Source organism: Atractosteus spatula, chromosome 3 (genome assembly GCF_055471065.1).
Source record: "Atractosteus spatula isolate fAtrSpa1 chromosome 3, fAtrSpa1.hap1, whole genome shotgun sequence".
NCBI lineage: Eukaryota > Metazoa > Chordata > Actinopteri > Semionotiformes > Lepisosteidae > Atractosteus > Atractosteus spatula.
In genome coordinates, this window is record NC_142708.1 from 67,132,392 (window position 1) to 67,151,471 (window position 19,080).

At 47.5% G+C, this 19,080-nt stretch overlaps 1 protein-coding gene and 6 non-coding genes across 7 annotated transcripts; 6 read left to right on the plus strand and 1 right to left on the minus strand.

The window, feature by feature from the left end:
• Nucleotides 1-6,981: 6,981 nt before the first annotated feature.
• Nucleotides 6,982-13,269, plus strand: LOC148838300 (hydroperoxide isomerase ALOXE3). The gene is made up of 14 exons (XM_088911169.1): nt 6,982-7,128; nt 7,512-7,716; nt 7,860-7,941; nt 9,342-9,464; nt 9,650-9,753; nt 9,879-10,051; nt 10,302-10,445; nt 10,967-11,167; nt 11,307-11,393; nt 11,892-12,061; nt 12,169-12,290; nt 12,489-12,589; nt 12,815-12,985; nt 13,090-13,269. Exons 1-14 carry the CDS (start codon nt 6,982-6,984, stop codon nt 13,267-13,269), a joined length of 2,010 nt encoding a protein of 669 aa, XP_088767295.1.
• Nucleotides 13,270-15,466: 2,197 nt separating this feature from the next.
• On the plus strand, nt 15,467-15,560 carry trnai-uau (transfer RNA isoleucine (anticodon UAU)). Its single transcript has 2 exons — nt 15,467-15,504; nt 15,525-15,560. It is a non-coding gene; the product is annotated as a tRNA-Ile (tRNA).
• A 1,003-nt stretch (nt 15,561-16,563) lies between these two features.
• On the plus strand, nt 16,564-16,656 carry trnar-ccu (transfer RNA arginine (anticodon CCU)). Its single transcript has 2 exons — nt 16,564-16,600; nt 16,621-16,656. It is a non-coding gene; the product is annotated as a tRNA-Arg (tRNA).
• A 486-nt stretch (nt 16,657-17,142) lies between these two features.
• On the plus strand, nt 17,143-17,214 carry trnaw-cca (transfer RNA tryptophan (anticodon CCA)). Its single transcript has one exon. It is a non-coding gene; the product is annotated as a tRNA-Trp (tRNA).
• Nucleotides 17,215-17,703: 489 nt separating this feature from the next.
• trnaw-cca (transfer RNA tryptophan (anticodon CCA)) lies at nt 17,704-17,775 on the minus strand. Its single transcript has one exon. It is a non-coding gene; the product is annotated as a tRNA-Trp (tRNA).
• Nucleotides 17,776-17,954: 179 nt separating this feature from the next.
• On the plus strand, nt 17,955-18,028 carry trnan-guu (transfer RNA asparagine (anticodon GUU)). The gene has a single exon. It is a non-coding gene; the product is annotated as a tRNA-Asn (tRNA).
• A 980-nt stretch (nt 18,029-19,008) lies between these two features.
• On the plus strand, nt 19,009-19,080 carry trnaw-cca (transfer RNA tryptophan (anticodon CCA)). Its single transcript has one exon. It is a non-coding gene; the product is annotated as a tRNA-Trp (tRNA).

Here is a 19,080-nt window from a genome sequence, read left to right on the forward strand (position 1 = left end):
AAACCAAAAAATGTAGTTACTGGAAATTTAATAAAACTCTTTTGGAAGATGACCAATTTGTAAAGGATGCTAACTTAATTATTAAAGATTGTTATAGAAAGGCATTACAGAACAATTCTTTCGGCAGTTATTGGGAATTTATGAAGTATAAAATTAGGGAGTTAGCTATTAAAAGGAGCAAAACCCTAGTTATGTTAAAAAGAAATAAAGAAGATACTCTTATTAAAGATATAATCGAATTAACTCAGATTACTGATTACAGTCAGTAAGAAAAAGAAAAATTGAGTCTTTTGCAATTGCAATTAGATCAGACTTATGAAGAAAAAGCTAAAGGTGCATTTATACGATCAAGAAGAATGTGGATGGAAGAAGGGGAAAAAATACTAAATATTTTTATAATTTAGAAAAAAGAAGTTTAGAATATAAATTGATTGACAAGTTAAAAATTAATGGCAGTATTACAGATAATCTCAAAGATATAGCTTTATATGTTACGGATTTTTACAAAACTTTATACTCAGCAAGACAGAACAGGTCGGATATGGATGTATTTTTGCATTCCATAAGGAGAGACGCTAGATTTATAGATGAGGAATTCCGTATACAATGTGATCAACAAATTACTAAGAACAAAATAAAAATAAATATTGATAAGTTAAAAGACAATAAATCCCCTGGGAATGACGGTTTATGTAGTGAATTTTATAAATTTTTTCAAGATTTGTTAATTGATTTTTTATTTGGTGTTTTTGAAGAAGCTATACAAAAAAAAGAAATGCCACCTTCTCTGAAACAGGGATTGATTTCACTTATTCCCAAACCTGACAAGGATAAGCTAATATTAGAAAATTGGAGACCTATAACTCTGTTGAATAATGATGCAAAATTATTAGCTTTGATATTTGCGAATAGATTAAAGAAAGGGTTGGCTCAGATTATTGATGAGACGCAATCTGGTTTTATGAAAGGCAGGCATATTTGCAATAATATCCGTTTAATTCTGGATCTGATAGATTACAGTGATCTTATAGAAGATGATAGTTATATTTTATTTGTGGACTTTTATAAAGCTTTTGATACAGTAGAGCATACATTTATTTTTAAGTGTTAAGAATTTTTTGGTTTTGGTGAATATTTTCAGAATGTTGTTAAGACTCTTTATAATGGGTGTAATAGCTCAGTCAGATTACATAATGGTACATCTCCGAGATTTGAAATTGGAAGAGGTATTAGGCAGGGATGTCCAATATCTCCTTTTCTCTTTTTATTAGTAACTCAGACTTTGACTCTTCATATTAATAATAGCATTATGGAAGGCATTAGTATCTTGGGAAAGGAAATTAAGATTTGTCAACTAGCAGACGATACCACTATTTTTCTTAAGAATAGTAAAGAGGTCTCTAAAGCAACTGAGGTTTTAAATGTGTTCTCATCAGTCTCAGGATTGTCTCTGAATATTGACAAGTGTGAACTGTTTTCTCTGAAGGATTCTAATTTAGATGCAATAGTGAATATACCTGTGAAGAAAGTGGTTCGTTATTTGGGTATTATAGTCTGTAAAGACCAAGATGAAAGATGTAAATTGAATTTTACGCCTATTTTAGATAAAACTAAAAAAAGATTTCAGTCTTGGTTAATGAGGGACCTATTGTTGGCAGGTCGGGTTCTACTGTCGAAAGCAGAGGGTATCTCTCGCTTTGTGTACGCCTCGCTTTCACTGAATGTGCCTTCGCATCTTATTGATGAGTTTGACAAACTATTATACAACTTTATTTGGAAGAATAAACCTCATTATATTAGGAAACACCTAATAACCAAGGTGGCTTGAATGTTATAGACTTTTATATGTCAAATATAACTTTTAAAATAAATTGGATTAGGAAATTTATTAATAATAAAAATAGTATTTGGAATTTTATTCCAAACATAATTTTTCAGAATGTTGGGAATCTTGACTTTTTGTTAAAATGTAACTTTGATATAAAGAAAATCCCAGTTAAGTTATCTAATTTTCATAAGCAAATACTATTATACTGGACTTTATTATACAAACACAACTTCTCACCACACACATATTATATTTGGAATAATAAAGACATTAAGTTTAAAAATAAAAGTTTATTTTTACATAGTTGGTTTAATAACAAAATGTATTTAGTGGCTCAACTGTTGAATGAAGATGGTAGATTGCTTGCTTATCCTGAATTCCTGGAGAGATTTCAGTTCCCTGTTACTCCTAAGGAATATGCGATAGTTTTTGATGCCATTCTGGAAGGTGTAGTGGGCTTATTAAAAGCAAATCAAAGTGTTAATAGGACTGACCTCCTTTTGGGTCCTACAACTGATTTATTCTTGGATGGCGTGGAAATAAAGGACAAGAAATGTAACAATACTCCTATTAGAAATCTTTGTAAACCCCATCTTATCCCCTCTTGTTTGTCTTTTTGGAATGCAATGTTTGAAAATATAAACTGGAAGTTAGTTTGGACAATTCCTGATAGATTTTGTATTACAAATAAAGTTAAAGAGATATCGTTTAAAATTATTCATAAGTTTTATCCAGTGAAATTAGTACTCTTTAAATTTAAGCATGAGCAGGATGATCTGTGTGTTTTTTGTCGGGCGGAAAAGGAATCTCTGGTGCATTTATTTGTTAGGTGGAGGTTTGTGAAGCTGTTTTGGACGGATTTACAGAGTTTTGTTTGCAGGCAGTTAAAGGTGTTTTTTAGATTGAAGGATTTTGACATATTATTGTACTGTTTAGTAGAAAATTTGGAAAAAGAGCATTTATTTATAGTCAATTTATTAATCATTCTTGGTAAATTTCACATCCATAAATCCAAATGGTCTAATAATACTCCCCTTTTTAGTTCTTTTGAGGTGGAGCTGAAACACTATTTAAATTCTATTAAAAATGTGAGAAATAATAAAGCACGGAAAACATATGATATATGTAAAAAATACAATTTAATCATATAACTTACTTATTACCTCTGGCGGTTAACTGTTTATTTTTCTGTTTGTGTTTGTTCTATTGTACCTAATTTGATCCTCTGATTGTATTTGTATTTGTAAATTCTTTACACGTTTAATAAAAAATTCTTTAAAAAAAAGAGTGGAGATGACTTCCGCCCCCTCACCCCGCGCGGACCCGTAGACAGATCGGTCGGCATTCACCCCCCCGCGCTCTCTCGCGCTGATCCAGCAGCCAGAGGCGGACATTGCTCCCCCCCGTTTCCATTCTGACCTTGAGTGTCCGTGGGTGGGGAGTTTGCATGGTCTCCCGGTGTAGGACTCCGCCCCACTGCCTTAAAAACACGCAAGTTCAGGTACCAGTGTCTGTCCTAAATCCCCCCTTTCCGTGTCTCTGTGTTGGACTCATTCCCTCCAGAAAGACAGAAAGCAGTTATATTAAAACAGATTTAGCCTCACTGTCACAATGGGCGAAAGTATATTACTGTACTGGGTTTCTGTTTTTCATACGGCTTTGTTTATTTACTAACGTACGGGTGGTTGTAAATCGCCTTGGTTACAGGCATTTGCCCAATAAATGATCGATCATTAGATCGCATCTGCCATCGCCTGGCTGTCGCTAACCGTGATATTCGGCGACCTACTAAGTGCGATCAATATGGTGCGTCAGACCTGGCTAATTTGCCTAAGTTACTTGCGTACTCAGTCTCCGCGGGTGTTGCGTGTTTCAGTGAAATAATAAGCTGTTGGAGGTACAGGAGGACGGAGCGCCCGCCTGCCCCTCTAGCTCTGTGGACAGCTCTTCCTGCGGGGATCCCCAGACGCGTGCTGTCCACTACAGCTGTGCTGCTCTCGCACACACGGGGGCCAGGTATCAGGACCAGGCTGGGGAGGGGGGGTCTTTTCACGAGCCTACGGCTCTCCTCCCTGAAGTACTGATTGATCCATACCCCGCGGAAGGCGTACACAGAGCTATGCAGCGACATGGCAGTAGTTATGTACGAGTGTGAAACAATTCAGGCTGGTCGAGGTGTTTTGTTCTATTACGCTGTTTTTATCGATCTGAAGCTGCCCGGCAGGGGGCGCGATCACCGTGCAGGGACCGTTCTGCGGTTTTCCGCGACCTCTAGTGGCGAGATGTTCGCATTACAAGCACCGGACAACGCTGCGCGAGAGCCTTGAAGCGCTGATCTGTACTAAACTCGAAATAGCCTTTCCTGGCAGGATGGGTTTATTCACGGGACTCGCCAGATCTCCAAACAAGACCAAAAGGAGAGAGGAACATCTCGGAGCGGTCCTGGAACAGAGACCCCCGGCAAGCGGGCGGAGAGAGACCGTTCGCCTCCGTGATTTCCGCATCTGACATTGTGGCGTAACGTGCTGGGTTATTTTACTGTGCTTGGAAAAACTCCTCATATCGGGGCTCTTTAATAGAACTACTACTACTAATAGAGCTACACGCGAGACAGTTCTGTTTGTAGTTATTGCTCTGTTGATTGTCCGTACATACTATAACTATTCTGTACCGTTTTGTAATGTACTGTCCACGCACACGGCTGTACTACAGTTGTCTGTCGTACTGTGCTGTCTGCTGGACCGAGCATGTGCTGAGAGATCGGCGCGAATAAGAATTCTAATGTATATGTACATATGACAAATAAAGGCTAATAATGATAAGAATGTGCGCCACAGTGTTGGATAAATCAGTTGGAAAACGGGCGGATAATAAAATACAAATTCCTTATTATTTATTAGTATGTTTCTATTAATTTTCATTCTTGTTAATGCTCTCCATGAAAACAAATTGTATTAAATTTGGTAAATAAGTTGCCTTTGGTGCTGCGCGCGTACCGCGTGTTGATCCCTGAAAAAGTCGTGAAGGCCACGCGCGGTGACGTCATCGCAGGTAACAGGGGCGGCCCCGTGATCTCACGCGACACGTAGCCGGCGCCCGCCCAGCGCCTGTCCCCGGAGGCTTTAAAAAGGGCACAGCGCCGCCTCTCGGACAGACCGCAGACATGGCCAAGAGGCGAAGACGAGCGTCCCGTCCAGTGCGCAGGAGGAGGCGAGTCAGGAGGTCCAGTGTGAAGCGCCGCAGGAGGAGGAGGAGGACCAGGAGGCACCATTAATACAGCTGGAGCACTTCTGGCAGGAGCTGCCAGCTCAGCTGCACTGCCCCCTGCTGGCCGCTGGACTCGCTGCCCTCAATAAAACTGGGCTAGAGATCTGATTCTTCTTGTTATTATTGCATCTGCTGTCTTGGGATGAACCAGGTCTTTGCGGTTTGTGTCCTGGGTTAACTGGTTTCAGTCTGACCATGTGGTCAGCAGTTCTCTCTCCTGTGTCCACCCAGCCTGCTGCCCATCTGACCCGAGTCAGCCACGCTTGCTGGTGCTCACTCCCTTCCGAGCTCAGTGTTGTGTCTGAGTCGTGCACACACACATGCACACACACACTCATGCACACACATACACACTCACAGTTACATGAGCACATAAACACTCTTGCACAAATGCACACAAACACACACGCACAGAAGTTGGAGGAGGGAGCTGTGTCAGTATGCATGGGCTGCAAAGGAACAGGCAAACCTGTTATTCCACGCAAAAGAGACACAATGTGACACAGCTGAAGAAGGCTCCACAACCCCCTCGTTAGTGCCTCACATTCATGCTTATTTACTCCAGCCGTATACAAGTACACAGTGGAACCAAATATCGTTCCTCCTCGTCCACGGTGAAGGACAGGCAGGACAGACAGGACACTGACACAGACGTTGTAGACAGGATACACATAATGCAAAGTGCAGATAGTGCAAATTACAAGGTAAATACATCATACATAATGCCTGGTCAGCTCGTTGAGTCATGACAGCATGCTAAGAGGTCAGCTTCAATCCCCCGCTTCCCTGTGAGATAATTGCACTTAGATCCTCGTTAGGGCTGTTTGTCTACAGGTCAGCGTGGGAATGATGACATCACGAGCACAATCAGGTGCTAATTGGGTCCAGGTGGGTCTGACACAGCTGGCCGGGCCAAGCACATTTATAAAGCAGATTGGGAGCAGGCTTTTCAGTTTGTTTGTGTTGTGGTTTGGCTTGTAGGGAAGCTGCTGGCCTGCAGCTTTGTGGTGGTGGGGGTGGATGAACTGTAGGTGGGTATGCTTATGTTCTCTTTGGTTAATTTTGAGCTCCCTGTGTATAAGCCAGTACAGGTGCTCGTGTGCCAGCAATGCGATGCTCACAGCTCCTCTGCTGGCTGGCTGCCCCCGAGCTTCTGCAGGTGTGCTAACGGATGGGCTGATCTAGACTCATAGATGCCTTCTTCACCTGTGACCATGGGAGGGCATGGGCTTGAGCAACTCTTCCTTTGGCATGCTGTGCCCAGTTTTAAACTCCACTGCCTAGTCAGCTGTTACATTGGGTGAACCCTTGCTGGGGAGGGAGGAGCCCCTGTCCCCTCAATGCCTGCCTCCTCAAGCTCTTGACTGCTGATGAGATTTTGTCCTGGTAGCTACAAGTGGGAGGAGTCCCTGCTGAGGCTCAAAGGGACCTTGTTTGTAATATGGCCTTGGTAAGTTGGGTATCAATCAGATATCCTGCTGTCAGTAAGAGCAGGCTGGCTCACCTCTAACTGGGAGTACACCTGGTCTTTAAGCTTTGCAAATGAAAGGATGCCCTTCATTTGGGAGATGCTATTTGATCTGAGGGGCTGATTCAGTCATTTTATTGTAAGCCCCTACAACAATGAATGATACCCATGCCCTGGACTCCTGCAGCCCTCTGTGTAAAAGACAACATTCTTCTTTCCAATGCTAGCTTCAGATTCTGTGGCTGAAGAAGCCGTTTGAGGTTAGAAAGGCTTGTTCATATGGGGGGGGGGGAGAGAGATGCTTTACACAGAGAGTGGTGGAGGGTGAGTACTAGGTGGGACCCTTTAATAAAAGCTCACAGACGGGGGGGTTTTAATGCTCTTGTTGCTGAGGTTTTTCAGGAGGAGCAGCAGCAGGATGGAAACGTACAAGGTGACTGTGACCACAGGTGACATGGTGCACTCCGGCACCTTCGACCGCGTCTTCATCACGCTGGTCGGGTCCGAGGACAGGAGCGAGCGCACTGTGCTCTCCACTGAGGGCCTGGACCTGTCCTCTGGCATGGTGAGGGTGGGGGAATGCCTGCGGAGGTGGTGTTGGAGGGGGACTTCATATAGCACTCTGGCTTGTAGAGATCAAGTCTGGATGAGTGGGCTTAGATCATGATAGCATGGCTTAAGATACCATTGATGACCAAAATATCCGGTCTCCTATTGCCTGGGGATAGATGAGACTTGGTTCTTCTCCTGTGTCTGTTCAGGAAGGATCTGCCCTGCTGGTATTAAGACCCCGTGTTCTTGTAAGAACAGCTGTGTGGTGTGTTAGACTGTACTCTTACTCCAGCAGATGCGTGTTCACTATGTACTGGCCTTTATCTGCAGGTCTTGCCTGCCCGGTCAGTGACCTGTCCAGCGCACTCTAACCCACTGGGGTGTCATTTGCCGCAGGTCATGGAGCTCGCGGTCTCCGCCCCCGACCCGCTGGGTGACCTCCTGTTCGTGCGCCTGGACAAGGAGCAGGGCTTCTTCCTGCCGGACGACGACTGGTTCTGCTCCAAGGTGGCGGTCACCACCCCCAGCGGGGAGACCGTCCTCTTCCCCTGCTACCGCTGGGTGTCGGACAAATGGGCTGTGGAGCTGCGGGAGGGCAAAGGTCAGGGTTTCTCGGACTTAAGCCTGGAAATCTTGTCCTTGCGCCTGGCTGTAGGGTTGTGACCAGGTTGTCACAGGGATGCAGGGGGCACCTGAAGCTCCAGACTGGTTTTAAGCTTTTTATACTTTTTTTTTGTTTTTAAGCCAAGAAGGTGTTTGAGGACCAGCACCCCATATTGATACAGCAGAGAACCGGAGAGCTGGAATTACGCCAAAATCTGTACAGGTGGGTCTGATCTACGGTGGGGGGTGAAGGGAAGTTTAAAATGTCCGACTACGGAAGTGGTGATCTGGCCAGAGGTTCACCCCTTTCCCACTTAAGTTTCTTCCTTCCCCTATCTGCACAATCTCAAGTGTTGATGGGCAAATGGGCATGAGCCAGGTCTGCTGTTGCCTCTATCAGTACACCAGAGTTGGGGGGGGGAAATCATGTAATGTTCTTGTGAATGCCCAGACTGCCTGAATTCTGTGGGTGGGGGGGGGGGGGTGCTGTTGAGAGCCATTTACACCACTCCAGGAAGACCTTGTCTGATATTCTGACAGACCTGATCTGTAGGGCACTGAGAGGCGAATGTCTGAGAAGCTGCTTTTCTCTTGTTCCAGTGCACTCAGTGAATTGTCCATGTTCTTTGTCCGTTGTGCCTGTGTGCTTTGCACCCACTCCCATTCCGGGCTTCTGATTTGGTCTGGATCAGGTTTCACCAGGTGGTAATTTCCAGGATGGATCTGGGTTTGTCAAGCTAAAGGGTTTGAACTCGGCCTGGGTCTTGGCAGGGCTTCGCTGTCTCTTGCGCAGGGGTACCAGCTCGGTGCAGTTAAAGGGTGATCACTTCACCCTGCTCTCCAACCCTTAAATTGAGCTGGAGGTTTGAACATACAAGGTCAGCTAAGTTTCTTGCTACGTTTTATAATGGGCTCACTCATTAATGGATACTTTTATTAATCCTGCGAGGGAAACTGCAGATGGGTCAGCTGGTCGTGCGTGTAAACAATGCCTCTGTAGCTATCGGCATAGCAACCCGAAGTAAACAGAGGTCCGCCTAACAGAAAAAACAAGTATCTCAGCTCCCTAGTATCCATCATGTTGTGATTTGAAAATCAAGTCGCCAACAAAAATAAGGAAAATGCCAACGGAACAGAGACGAATGACCACATTGAACTGGTTACAGTGGGCTAACATCATACTGTACCTTGGCTTACTGACTTGTTACATTAAGTAAATTTTGCTTTGGAGAAGCCTGCCAGAGACTGACAATCCTGGTGGTGTGACTTGAGACTCCTTCATAGGGTAGCCTGTACCCCCCCCCCGCCCTTTTTAAATCTCATGTATTTGCCAGTGGGAGGGTGAAGACTGAGCTTTTATTTTCAACAACCGGGCAATCAGGGTGCCTTTTTCCAGCCCAAACAATCCTAGTGGGACAGAGCCCCAGTCAGGGTGCAGATCTCCTGTTTGATAAGGTGCCCAGTTTCACTCCCCTAGAGGTCCTGACCTGTCTTTCCTCACAAAGAGCGGGTCCGAGGCCCAGTGATCAACGGAACCAAGAGGCTCTAAACAAGAAGTAACCTGAGTTTGGACTGAATGACCCTTGACCTCAGGTGGCTTTATTCCCCTTACTCTTCCTCCAGGTGGGCCATGTTCAGAGAGGGTCTCCCCAAGATGGTCAGCATTGACGACCCTGCCCTGCTGCCCCACGATGCCCGCTTCTCCTTCACCAAGGCCATGGATCTCCTTGTCCGGTCCAAGACGGCGTGAGTCCTGCTCCTCGCGGTCCTGCAAGCACCGCTCGGGTCTGAGGGAGAGAGGTTCTGCTGTGCTTGGGATCTGCACTTGAACACTTGCTCTCCTGGGTAGAGAAGGGTTTAGGTGGTGTCGCCTGTCCTCCTGTAGATGGACATGGCCAGTCATGTCCTCCACCCCTCCCTGTGTCCTGCAGTCTGGATGAACTCAAGCTGAGGGGCCTGGCTGACCGGAAGAAGCCCTGGACCAAGTGGGAGGACATCAAGAGGATCTTCTGGTTCAACAAGACCATGGTCTCCGGTAGGGAGAGGCAGCTGGTTTTCTGAGTGGGTTTCAACAGCTGTGGATTCTTGCTCTACGCAGTCTACTGGGTCTGTCTTTGAGAGTCTGCAAGTTGATTTCAGGTTGCGCTCTCCTGTTCTAAGGGTACGTGCAGAAGCACTGGGAGGAAGACTGGTTTTTGGGGTACCAGTGTCTCAATGGCTGTAACCCTGTGGTCATTCAGCGCTGCTGCCAGCTGCCCCCCAACTTCCCTGTTCCCAGCTGCTTGGTCAACCCCTTCCTGGAGGCGGGCAGCACCCTGGAAAAGGAGATGTTGGTAGGCCGGACTGCAGAACATCCCATGTCCACTTGTTTATAATTGACCATCTCTTCATATTTTGGAGTGAGGCTACTTGCCCATTGTTTTGTAAAGGCCATGGGCTCTACAGAGCCTGGCAGGAGAGTGAGAACTGATTGGAGGAGAGGTGCATTCATTAGTGACCTCACTGCCCATCTAGTGGACCTGGATCTCTGCCATGGAGTCCACTCTGCCATCCTGCTCTGCTGTTCTTCCTTCTTCCTGACAGAAGGGCAACATCTACCTGTGTGACTACAAAGTGCTGGATGGCATCACGCCCAACTTGATCAACAATCGGCTGCAGTACGTGGTGGCACCCCTGTGTCTGCTGTACAAGAACACCAACGACCAGCTGGTACCCATTGCCATCCAGGTATGAGACTGGGGGAGAGGGTGGGTCCCAGGACACCTGCTTCCTCAGGTCGCCTACCTGTCACCCTTCTGTGCTGCAGCTGGTGCACAGAATGTGACTATGGGGAGTGTGGCCTGCAATCGCTGCCCACAAGAACCTAACACAGCTCTGCTATGTCCTTTCCATGTCCTGGAGAGTGTTCATGCAGCGCCCCCTGGTGGACTTCAGCCAGGGTATTAATGGGTGCAGTTTCAATGAGAGGATTAGAAATTGTCAAAGATCATGGATTTATACAAGGAAATATTGCATGGATGGATCATGGTGAACAGGGGAAAAAAAAAAAACAGAACAAACCCTGGGATCATGGTAATGACTTGTGCACACCTCTCCATGTAAACCATAAGCCTGAGGTCCAGGTCTGGGGGAATCGGGAGATTGTCTTCAAATGCAACAAGTTCAATATGCCCAGCTCAAGCTGTCCAGATAAGATCTGGTGTCAGTTCGGATTTCTTCTGCCAACCCAACTCAATTGACATGATCAGTTACAGCAGCGGGCCGGGCCGGAGAACCCGATCTTCCTGCCGAGCGATGGGATCGACTGGCTCCTGGCCAAGATCTGCGTGCGCAGCGCCGACTTCAGCCACCACCAGGTCGTCACCCACCTGCTGCGCACGCACCTGCTGGCCGAGGTCGTCACCATGGCGACGCTGCGCCACCTGCCCCATGTGCACCCCCTCTACAAGGTAAAGGCGGGGGCAGGGCTGGTGCCAGTCTGTGGCTGAGCGTTGGATCAAAACCCACACTATGTAGTGGAGGCTGCAGTGTCTGTGGTCAGTTTTGGGATCCTCTCTTCCCTAACTCCCCTTCTGTCTCCTCCTTTAGCTTCTCATCCCCCATATGCGGTACACCCTGCAGGTCAACATCATGGCCCGGGTTCGACTGCTGGGCAGAGATGGAGTCTTCAGTGAGGTATGGAGATGTTGCAGTTAGCAGATTTCAGACTGTTCAGACCTGCAGCTTCATACCCCAGACTGAGAGCCCTGCTCCCTCATCCCAGCTGTGACCTGACACCATAGTGACAAGACCTGCTGCTGACCTTTGACCCAGGTGTTTTACCCACAGTCTGATCATGGGACTCATGGGGTCAGACCTGGGCGACCTGGGCCTCCAGTGTCTGTAACCCCTAGACTGTGGAATATACCAGTTGTCCTGCGCTCTGGGGTGTTGTAGGAGAATGAATGGTTTAGAGTGAGCATGTTGAGATCTGAATACACTACAAGGGCTTTAACCTGCTCAGCTGGGGAAAGTTGTCCTGCACAGGCAGGGAGCTGGGGAGCTCTGATTAGTGTCCAGTAGGTGTAGAGAGGTGAAGCTGCTGACCTGGAATTGACAAAGAGGTCAACTGCTTCCTTCAGTTGGAAATTCCATCACAATAACTGTAACACAGCCCCCCTCTCTATCTTGCAGCACACTGCCATAGGAGGAATTGGGCTGATAGAGATCCTGGAGAGAGCTGTCCAGTCCCTGACCTACAGCTCCCTCTGTCTGCCAGAGGACATATGTGCACGAGGGGTGGAGTCAGTACCCAACTACTACTACAGGGATGATGGCCTGCGCCTCTGGAACTCCATCAACAGGTGGAGCTGTCTGGATGCCAGTGTGTGCTCCAGTGGGGGGGATTAGAGACACTTGGCTGGGGCTGTGTGGATGTAACCTGAATGATCTGTGTGTGAATTGGCTCCAGGTTTGTCAAGGGGATGGTGAAAGTGTATTATCCCGGCGACAATGCAGTGGTGAAGGACACAGAGCTGCAGAGCTGGATCAAAGAGATCTTCACGGAGGGCTTCCAGGAGCGACTCGAATCAGGTCAGAGGGGGTTCTTTTGTCTGTGGCCCCAAGACAGTTCAGACAAAGGGAGGAGGTGCTTGCAGGACACCCCAGTTCCTCCAAACAGATGCCTAACGGACAGGGGTCAGGTGTGGTCAATCACCAGAGCTTACTTGGTCCAGTTCATCCCGAAAAGGCCAATAACCCCACTTCTCCCAACATTCTCTTGCTCCTCAGAAATCCCACAGTCCTTCACCTCGCCGGAAGAGGTCACCAAGTTCATCAACATGGTGATTTTCACTGTGTCGGCCCAGCACGCTGCCGTCAACAGCGGCCTGGTGAGACGCCTTGTATAGTGCCCTCTCATGCCCTCAAAGCACCCAGACTGGCAGTGGCACAGGACAGAGACCCCAGTGCCCTGCTGCTTGGTGTACAGCAGTGCCTGATGAAATTCCTGCTGTTCAGACTTGCCAAAGTCCTCCCTTGACCTTAGCTGGGAGTCAGGCTGCAGGGTTGCACCAGCTCAGAGTGGAGGAAACTCATTTCTGACCACTGTTTCCCAGTTTGACTTCAATAGTTGGATGCCCAACAGCCCCTCCAGCCTGCAATGGCCTCCTCCTATCACAAAGGGCAGCACCACCATGAGTGACATCCTGAAGGCCCTGCCTGACATCAACACCACTGTGCGCCTCATGGCCACCACCTGGCTCCTCAGCAAGCAGCCCACTGACTTTGTGAGTCCTGCTATTGCCTGGCCTACTCCATTGCCTTATCCAGCTGGACAGTGGCCTCTAGTGGTGTAGCAGTCTAAAGCCTGTACCTGCCACTCTACCTCCAGGTTGCTCTTGGTCAGTATCCGTGGGAGCACTTCATTGAAGACGCCCCCTGCAGGCTGATCCTGGAACTGCAGGAGGACCTGGCAGCACTGAGCCAGAAGATCAAGGAGAGAAACGCCCAGCTGGAGCTGCCCTACACCTACCTGCTCCCTGAGCTCATCGAGAACAGCATAGCCCTCTGAACCAGGCCTGGTAGTGCCGGGGTCACCACAGCAGGGGGTTGCCACACTTGGTCATGTGGGATTTACTCCAATCCCTAAGGATTGGCTTTTAAAACCGAAGCTGTAATCTGCTGCACGTGGAGATTAGAGAGCCGTGTATCCAGGTGCCTTCAGCCAGAAGAAGCCTGTGCCTTGGAAGGAAAGGCTCACTTCAATTCTAATAACTATGATGTGGGTGTGGTTCAGCGTTGGGAGTTAAAAAGTGGCCACCAGTTAGCAGTGTACCAGTACTGTTTCAATGCTCTCCTTGCCTGGAAAGAAAGGCAGCAGAGGGCTCCCCCTGGTGTTCAGTCATGGGACCACACTCCCCAGTGCACAGCTCTCATCCAAGAGGTCAAAATATGCTCTTGTATAAGCAAGCGTTTGCACATTAAACTGAACTCTGTCAAGAGAACCTTCTGTTCCGTGGCTTTTTTTTTGACAGGGGAGGGCATGCAGCGCCGACAGGAATAATCAAGTTTTTATCCATCCAGTAGGTACTATACTGCTTTCTGTGAGAGTTAGGGTAATGTCAGGCTTGATCAAAAGAAATTGGAGTTTCTCACCTTCTTAGTGACATTTGTTCCTGAATGGTTTGGCCTGCAGGTCTTCATCTTCGGCAGCTCTCCCACCCAAGTCTGCCAAGACTATAAAATGCCTATCATGGAGAATAATAGGCTCTCAGTTTAAGTGCAAATGATGCACTCGGTGTATTTCAAGTGCTTTTCTTCCATTTGCAAACAAGAACAAACAGTGTCCCCAGACCTGCAGGAAATCCTGCTCTATTCTCTCCTGTGAGCGCTGCTCTTCCACAGAGCCTCTTCTTCCTAGACCACAGCTTGTTCTTGCTGTCCGGCTCTTGCACGTAGAGCAGACACACCATCTCCACTGATATCTTCGCCACATCTACAAATCTGACCCCCTGCAGCCCTGCTATGTGAATATTTGCTCCTGTAGTGACCATTTACCGTTCCACTGTCGAGGGAATATTTAAGATTGGAAGTCAGGAAGTAATGGTGCTGTTCTCGATAACTACGGAAAGACTTTTTTTCATGCAATGAACCGCTTTCACTGGCGGATGGTTCCATGGTGTAGCAGTTATCATATCTGCTTTACACGCAGAAGGTCCCGGGTTTGAGCCTCAGTAGGACCAGCTTCTTTTTTCTTCCACAAGAGCTTTCTTTGTCCTGGGGAAACAACAGTAGGAAAGTTAACAACCGGAGACAGTGAGTGGAGAGAACACACTCGCAAAGAATTAGCAGCGTCGTCTCTTGCTTTTAAAAACACATGGCGATAAAAAAGAGCAAAGAAACAAGTGCCTGACTCTGGAGGAAATTACAAATCAAACACACCCTTTAATGCTAGTCTGAAGCATTTAAATAATATCCTGGTACGTCAGTGTTTCTCGCAGAACTTAGAAACAAGGAAATGCCACAATAATGACGAACATGAAACCTTAAGAGAGGCAGCTGATCCCCAGAAACTGCTGAAAACAAGCGTCTCTGAGCCTCTTGCCCCTGCGGGCTCTGTGTGTGATCGCGGTACAGGCCGACAGTGGAGAGATAAGGGGAGGAGAGTGTGGCTCATTGGAAGACAATCAGCATCCCTGGGTGGGCTCGAACCACCAACCTCTCGGTTAAAGTAGGAGTAGAAGAGCACCTGAATTTAATAGTACAAAATTTGGAGGTATTGCTATGTGTAGCTTACTTATCTTTCTTTGAATTAACGTGTATGAACGTGTCATGTTCGACGATACGAAATGCATTTAGGAATTCAAACCTTTGAATAAACTACTGCATGCGAAGAGGTGACCTGCTGAACAGGATTCCTCCACATGGTTAAATGGTGTCTGCAGGGTGTCCAGCCCCGGTCCTGGGGGGTCAGTGTGTCTGCAGGGTGTCCAGTCCCGGTCCTGGGGGGTCAGTGTGTCTGCAGGGTGTCCAGCCCCGGTCCTGGGGAGTCAGTGTGTCTGCAGGGTGTCCAGCCCCGGTCCTGGGGGGTCAGTGTGTCTGCAGGGTGTCCAGTCTGCTGTGTATAAAAAGCAGAGGTTAATCTCCTGATCAAAAGTCTGTCGGCAGTTTGGATGTAATCGACAAGACAATTACATGTTGAATTCCAGCCTTGTTCCTGGCCATGATGTGTAAAATGACATCATCAAGGGAGAATCAATGCTCCAGCAGCTCCAGTGGCGCAATCGGTCAGCGTGCGGTACTTATACAGCAGTGCTCAGCGGAGTCATGCCGAGGTTGTGAGTTCGAGCCTCACCTGGAGCAGCTTGCTTTTCTGTCTGGACAGATGGACACTGATTTGTACCGATTGGGAAATGGACAGTAAATTCTTTGTTAATTGTGCTCCTCCTGGGAATTGTTAATTGTCCTCCTGACCACACACAATGTTTCTTATGTCCATATCTTCGCAAGTGAAACACATAAAGCCTTCATTTTCACAACCTCGACATAATTCTCTTTTTGCAAACCTCAGGTTTTTCATCGATGCATAATTAGGCACTAACTGGAGCACCGCGGGACTGCTGTGTACACACGTTCACACTGCGAGAATTACTGCTCAATACGGGCTCGTGCGACAACCCGCATGTGACCTTAGGAACACAGAGCAGCACTGAAACAGAGAAAGTAGTCTGCAGTTATCCAGCCTGTAAGCAGGGAATAAAGCTTTGTTTGATTTCTGAAACCCTTTCTCTATGTCCTGATTTCATTCAAGTAAGGGTCAACTATATACACAATACTGCTGGCAGCAGGAAAATTCCTATTCTTTACTCAACAGCTTTTTAAAAACAGCACCCATGATGCTCAAACCGATTTTTTACACAGAAGACTGACGCGGCTTTGCGTTGTGAATCTCTTTTTCTCGTGGATTTATTCAATGTTAAGACGGAGTTTGCTTACAGCCTGGGACCTTGAGGCAAAAGGGTAGTGCATCTGACTCCCGAGCAGAAGGTTGTGTGTTTGAATCACGTTGAGGTCAGTTAGTATTTTTTTAGGGTTCTGCTGGTGGTGATCCCCAAATTCTCCCCATGCAGTTCATTACCAGAGTCCTGCTGAGGTAAGACGTCCAACCCTTCTCGTCAGAGCCCGTGTTCTTACAGGGTACCCTTCAGAAATATCCAATTCCTGAACTCTGGGACCGATTTTGACCACGAAAGCCGGATGTCCTTAAAAATTGAGTAGTGTAGAGAAGGGAGGAGGGTGTGTTCATTAAACGACTCTCTGCGCCACCGGCTGGGCTCAAACCACTGACCTTTCACCCTTGGGTGTAGGCTCTGTGGCGCAATGGATAGCGTGTTGGCCTCCTAATCAATGACCTGGTGAAGTTATTCAAAAGTTGTGGGTTCGAGTCCCACCAGAGTCATTTTACACAGACCTACATTAAAGAACACTTGAGATTGAGTTTTTCTTCTTTTCTGTGCTTGGTACACGGGTGAGGTATCATCTACGGTACTGAACGCGATTCTGTGTCCACTCTTGGCTGGAGTGTACGGAAGCACGTCCCGTTGCTCTTCTGTGACGTAGCGCAGGTGTGGACTTCAAGTGCGCGAGAATTCCAGGGGGCGTGGCTGTAAAAGAGGACACGGGACACGTCAACATGCGGTCTGTTGTTGATGCTGCTTTTGAAATGGAGAGAGGATGCTCTGTTAATCGTGCTCCTCCTGGGAGAGGTCAGGATGTGAATTTCACGTGTCTGCTCTCTGTGCGAGATCCGGGCAGGAAGAACAATCCGTGGTCTGGGAGGAAGAGACTCTTTGGAAGAGCGGCGACCCTCACAGGACGGAGTAATCACTTTTCAGCTGCAGAGACGCCGATTGTTCTCTTTGGGGAATTAATGAGGTCTGTTTGTGACCTCGTGGCGCAACGGTAGCGCGTCTGACTCCAGATCAGAAGGTTGCGTGTTCAAATCACGTCGAGGTCAGCCAGTTATTTTTAAGGTTGTCTTGGTGCTGATCTGCGGAGGCTGTTTGCTCTTTTTTGAAAATTAAAGAGAATCGCAGAATACACGCAGAAGATCCTGGGTTCGACCCAAGCGTGTCCGATCTTAGTAAAAGTCCCGGGACACGAAGGGAGGAGGGTGTGTTCATTAAGTAACTCTTGGCGTCCCGAACGCTCTAACTGAGGGCGACAGAGAGACTCTGATATAGTCCACTAGCTCTCGGCCTCAGTGAGATTGATCCGCTCGTCGACATTCCAGCGATACTTTTGAATTTTCAAAGAACCAACAGCAGCCGAGATCTGAGGGATTTTGTTTGTCATTGTATGCGGAGATATACGAATGATACTTGGCGAAAAGACGAGTTCTGACGAGAAGGGATAGATATACAAGGCACAGACACAGCAGGGTTGCGGAACTGGACTGTATGGTGAGGGTTTCGGGTTCGGCAGCAGCAAGACATGAAACGCATTGTGACCCCGATGTGATTTGAACACGCAACCTTCTGATCTGGAGTCAGACGCGCTACCGTTGCGCCACGAGGTCGTAAAACCTTGCTGCACAAAGAGAACAATCGCCGATCCTGGATCTGATGGGATCTGATTTTTTTTATTCTCTCCCGAGAGGAGCGCTGGACGTTGAGTTTTGAACATTGAGGAGAATCGGTGGAAATTCACCAAGTGTATCATTTTCAGTGAGACCGAGAGGATATTGGGAGCAGCGGAGTCTCTGTGGCGCAATCGGTCAGCGCGTTCGGCTGTTAACCGAGAGGTTGGTGGTTCGAGCCCACCCAGAGACGCTGAGAGTCTTCTAATGAGCCACACCCTCCTCCCCTCATCTCTCCACTACCGGCCTGTACCGCGATCACACACAGAGCCCGCTGGGGCCAAGAGGCTCCAAGACACTTGTCTTCAGCTGTGCGGAATCAGTCCTGCCCCCAGTATTATTGGGGGTCACGTTATTTTCTGCACGTTGCCAATGAATCTCAGAAACATTGCCTGTTTCTGCGATCAGCTGGTTCTTATGAGGTTTTATGCTTTCGTGTCAGTATGAGAGTGTTGTTCCAGTCTCTCTTGTATAGTGCCAGTGTAAGAGTGTTGTTCCGGTCTCTATTGTATAGTGTCAGTGTGACAGTGCTGTTCCAGTCTCTATTGTATAGTGTCAGTGTGTGAGTGCTGTTCCAGTCTCTATTGTATAGTGTCAGTGTGACAGTGCTGTTCTAGTCTCTATTGTATAGTGTCAGTGTGAGTGCTGTTCTAGTCTCTATTGTATAGTGTCAGTGTGACAGTGCTGTTCCAGTCTCTATTGTATAGTGTCAGTGTGTGAGTGCTGTTCCAGTCTCTATTGTATAGTGTCAGTGTGAGAGTGTTGTTCCAGTCTCTGAGGTTTGTTTTATGACTATATTAGAGCAGTGGCAGTTTAACACTTTCATAGTCTCTAGAGTACATTGCTAGTCTGATGCCTGTGTCTGTTACTCCACCTCTAGGTGCCACTGGGCCAGTATCCAGAGGAGCAGTTCAGGGAGTTACAGCAATACAGTTCAACTCCAAACGCTGGTGTCAACGTATCAAAGATCACAACTGAAAGATCCGGTGGTCGTGATCTTTCTGTATTTGCGTCATACTCCGAGAAGGAAGGCGCTACATTTAAATATAAACAGTAGCGCAATCGGTAAGCGCCGCTCAGCGGAGTCATGCCGAGGTGAACAGAGAATGACAAAACTCTTCAGCTTCAGAGACGCCGATTGTTCTCTTTGGGGAATTACTGGGACCTGTCTGTGACCTCGTAGCGCAACGGTAGCGCGTCTGACTCCAGATCAGAAGGTTGCGTGTTCAAATCACGTCGAGGTCA

Coding starts and splice junctions, on each gene's coding strand:
- LOC148838300 (XM_088911169.1), top strand. CDS start 6,982: ATGGAAACGTACAAGGTGACTGTGACCACAGGTGACATGGTGCACTCC. Junction 7,942..9,341: donor TTACGCCAAAATCTGTACAG/GTGGGTCTGATC, acceptor CTCTTCCTCCAG/GTGGGCCATGTTCAGAGAGG. Junction 9,754..9,878: donor CAACAAGACCATGGTCTCCG/GTAGGGAGAGGC, acceptor TCCTGTTCTAAG/GGTACGTGCAGAAGCACTGG.